Below are 3,177 nucleotides of genomic sequence, written 5' to 3' on the forward strand. Positions count from 1 at the left end.
TCCCCCGCCCTGCCACGGGTGAGTGAGGGACCCCGCTGGCCTCCCCCCCCCGCCCCCACAGTGAGGGACCCTGCCAGCCTCCTCGACCCCGCCCCTGCAGTGAGGGACCCCGCTGGCCTCCCCCACCCCGCTACGGGTGAGTAAGGGGCCCCGCCGGCCTCCTCGACCCCGCCCCCGCAGTGAGGGACCCCACCGGCCTCCCCTGCCCCACCACGGGTGAGTGAGGGACCCTGCCAGCCTCCTCGACCCCGCCCCTGCAGTGAGGGACCCCGCTGGCCTCCCCCACCCTGCTACGGGTGAGTGAGGGGCCCCACCGGCCTCCCCTGCCCCACCACGGGTGAGTGAGGGGCCCTGCCGGCCTCCTCGACCCCGCCCCTGCAGTGAGGGACCCGCACCACCCCCAGCCCGGGCCCCCAGCATGATGAGAGGCCCCAGATGAGGTTGAGAAGCAGGCAGTGTCCTGTCTGGAGGTGGACGCTGGCCTTTTGTGCCGGCTCTGCGGACTGCTGTTGACTGGTGAGTCTCCTTCAGTGGAGGAGACCGCCCGTCCCCCTGAGACCTGTGCTCCACTGCCCCTGTTTCTGCGGCTGTCGGTCCCTGGCTCTTGGCTTGTGGAGCTAGAGTCAATCTCTTGTTCCTTTTCAGCGTTAATCTGGGCAGGGGGCGGGGCGGGGGGACACCCAGGAAACTGCTGAGTCTCAGCGCTGGGGACCTGGGAGGCCACAGGGTGCTTCTCTGGCAGCCGGAAGTGCTGTCACGGCCTCCCCAACTTCCCCCCACCCCGCATCACAGGGGCTGCTGAGGCCCAGCGCCGGGAGGATGCCCCCCCTCCCCCCGATACTCTCTAGCGGGTCAGGAAGGTTCTCAGGGCCGGGCTGGTGGAGGGGGAAGATTCATCACAAGGAATCCGGGGCCAGATGGCCCGTGGGATCTGTGTCTGAGCAGGCGGTTGAGGGGTCACTGTGTCCCCCTGCCCACCCCGTGCAGGACACCTGTTTGACCTGAGCTCTCTGAGCGGCCGGGCCGGCTTCACCGCCGCCTACAGCGAGAAGGGGCTAGTCTACCTCAGCGTGTGCGGGGACAACGAGAACTGCGCCTCCGGCGTGGGTGAGTGCGGCCTGCCTTCCATGCCCCTCTCCAGCGAAGAGGTCACACGCCTTCATCGGCAGCAGCCCTCTTGGGGTTGGGGCGGGGGCCGTGAGGAGGTGATTTGTAACCATGGGGTGAAGTATTAGACGTGTAGCATCTGTTGAAATCGGGTAGCACCCCCAGGAGTGCCAGCTGTGGCTTGCAGCGTCTGGGTCTGCAGGAAGTGCATTGTCAGGAAGCAAGTGCTTTGGGTCCCTGACTGTGTGTCCTTCCCACCGGCTCTGTGCTGGGCACAGGGGCCTGCTTCGGGCAGACCAGGATCAGCGTGGGCAAGGCGAGCAAGAGGCTGACCTACGTGGACCAGGTCTTGCAACTGATGTACCAGGACGGTTCCCCCTGCCCCTCCAAGACCGGCCTGAGCTACAAGAGCGTCATCAGCTTTGTGTGTAGGCCCGAGGCTGGGCCCACCAACAGGCCCATGCTGATCTCCCTGGACAAGCGCACGTGCACGCTTTTCTTCTCCTGGCACACACCCCTGGCCTGCGAGCAGACGGTGAGTCCAGGGCGGCCCAACCCGCCCAGCCGTTCTCTCGTGGGTCCCAGGGCACCCCCACCTGCTTCTCATCCACTTCCGTGGCCCCGATAACGCTTGGTTCAGAGTGCCCGACGCTAAATAAAGCACCACGTGGCGGGGGTGGGGGTGGGGTTGATCCTCCTCTAGCGAGTTTCCCGTCCAGCCTAAATCCTCACGGTGACCGCTGGTCAGTGGTCAGGAGCTCAGTTGTCGTAGACGCCAACGCAGAGGCGTGTTTCCCGTCTGATAGACCGAGTGCTCCGTGAGGAACGGCAGCTCCCTCATCGACCTGTCCCCACTCATCCACCGCACCGGGGGTTACGAAGCGTACGATGAGAGTGAGGACGACCGCTCAGACACCAGCCCCGACTTCTACATCAACATCTGCCGGCCGCTCAACCCCATGCATGGGGTGCCCTGCCCCGCTGGCACCGCTGTGTGCAAGGTTCCTGTGGACGGCCCCCCGATAGTGAGTATGGGGCCCGAGGGCAGAGGCTGTCCCACAGCGTGTTTCAACAGCGGCCCCCCCCCCCCCCCCCCGCCCCCGGCATGTCGTGTGTCTTGCTGTTGGTGGAGTCCTCAGGCAGAACGAACGGGGAAGTGAGCTGAGACTCTGTGATTCTGGGTCTGCCAGGGGAAGAGGAATGTGAGGGTTTGTGCATTGAGCTGTCGCTTGTTGTGATAGAAGTTACAGAAGAAAATGTGAACACGTGTGCAGAGCTACGGCATTTTTATCAGGTCACAAGTCTCCAAGGATGTTGACGGAGCTCGGTGTCTGCCTGAGTGCGGGTCTTGGGTCATTAAAAGCTTGTGAAATACAAGCATGTTCTTTGGTAAATGAGTTTATAGTTAAGAGTGTGAGCCAGTTGGCTAATAACTAAGCATTGTGCCCTGAAAGCTTCGGTGTATGCCAGCATTTCCCAGCATAGGTTTGGGCCTCCAAACATTGCCTTCACGAGTTATGGTCACGTTTTGTCCAGTTCTCAGCGTTGTTATTTGAAATGAGATGCACCCCAGGAGTGGCCTGTTTCTCGCTTGCTTTACCTGTGGGTCTGGTCCCGAGGGACCTAGGTGTCCTTGTAATGGATGGGCCTTACCGGTGGTGCGGGTGGGGAGAGACGTGGGCAGTGGTTGGAGACGCTGGCCGTGACGTGAGCTTGACCAGAGCATGGCTGTGTGACAAGTGCGGGGCCTGGACGACTGGTGTTGGCAGGAGGTGCTTGTGGTCAGCCTTCCCAGCGGTAGCCGGGGAGCCGTCTTCTCCTGTGTGGCTACCTTCTTCCAGGTTTAAAAATAATAGAGGCAGTTCTCTAACCAGAGAGGGTGGTGTGTCATCGTGGCCACAGCGTGGTGAACAGAGTGTGTTGCATGGCTTCATTCACACACTCACACACTCATCTCACATACCATACACATATATCTCTCACACACCACATACACACACTCATCTCACACACACCTCACACTCATCTCTCACACACCACACACACACACTCATCTCTCACACACCACAT

General features: G+C 61.8%; 1 protein-coding gene across 1 annotated transcript in view; it reads left to right on the forward strand.

The window, feature by feature from the left end:
- The window catches only part of IGF2R (insulin like growth factor 2 receptor), a 102,245-nt gene that overhangs the window by 78,990 nt on the left and 20,078 nt on the right, over positions 1 to 3,177 (forward strand). Inside the window, exons 33-35 of the mRNA XM_040238927.1 lie at positions 988 to 1,107; positions 1,386 to 1,642; positions 1,914 to 2,132. Coding sequence (XP_040094861.1) covers positions 988 to 1,107; positions 1,386 to 1,642; positions 1,914 to 2,132 — 596 coding nt within the window. The remainder of the gene's footprint in view (positions 1 to 987; positions 1,108 to 1,385; positions 1,643 to 1,913; positions 2,133 to 3,177) is intronic.

This window comes from Oryx dammah, unplaced genomic scaffold (genome assembly GCF_014754425.2).
Source record: "Oryx dammah isolate SB20612 unplaced genomic scaffold, SCBI_Odam_1.1 HiC_scaffold_4, whole genome shotgun sequence".
Lineage (NCBI taxonomy): Eukaryota > Metazoa > Chordata > Mammalia > Artiodactyla > Bovidae > Oryx > Oryx dammah.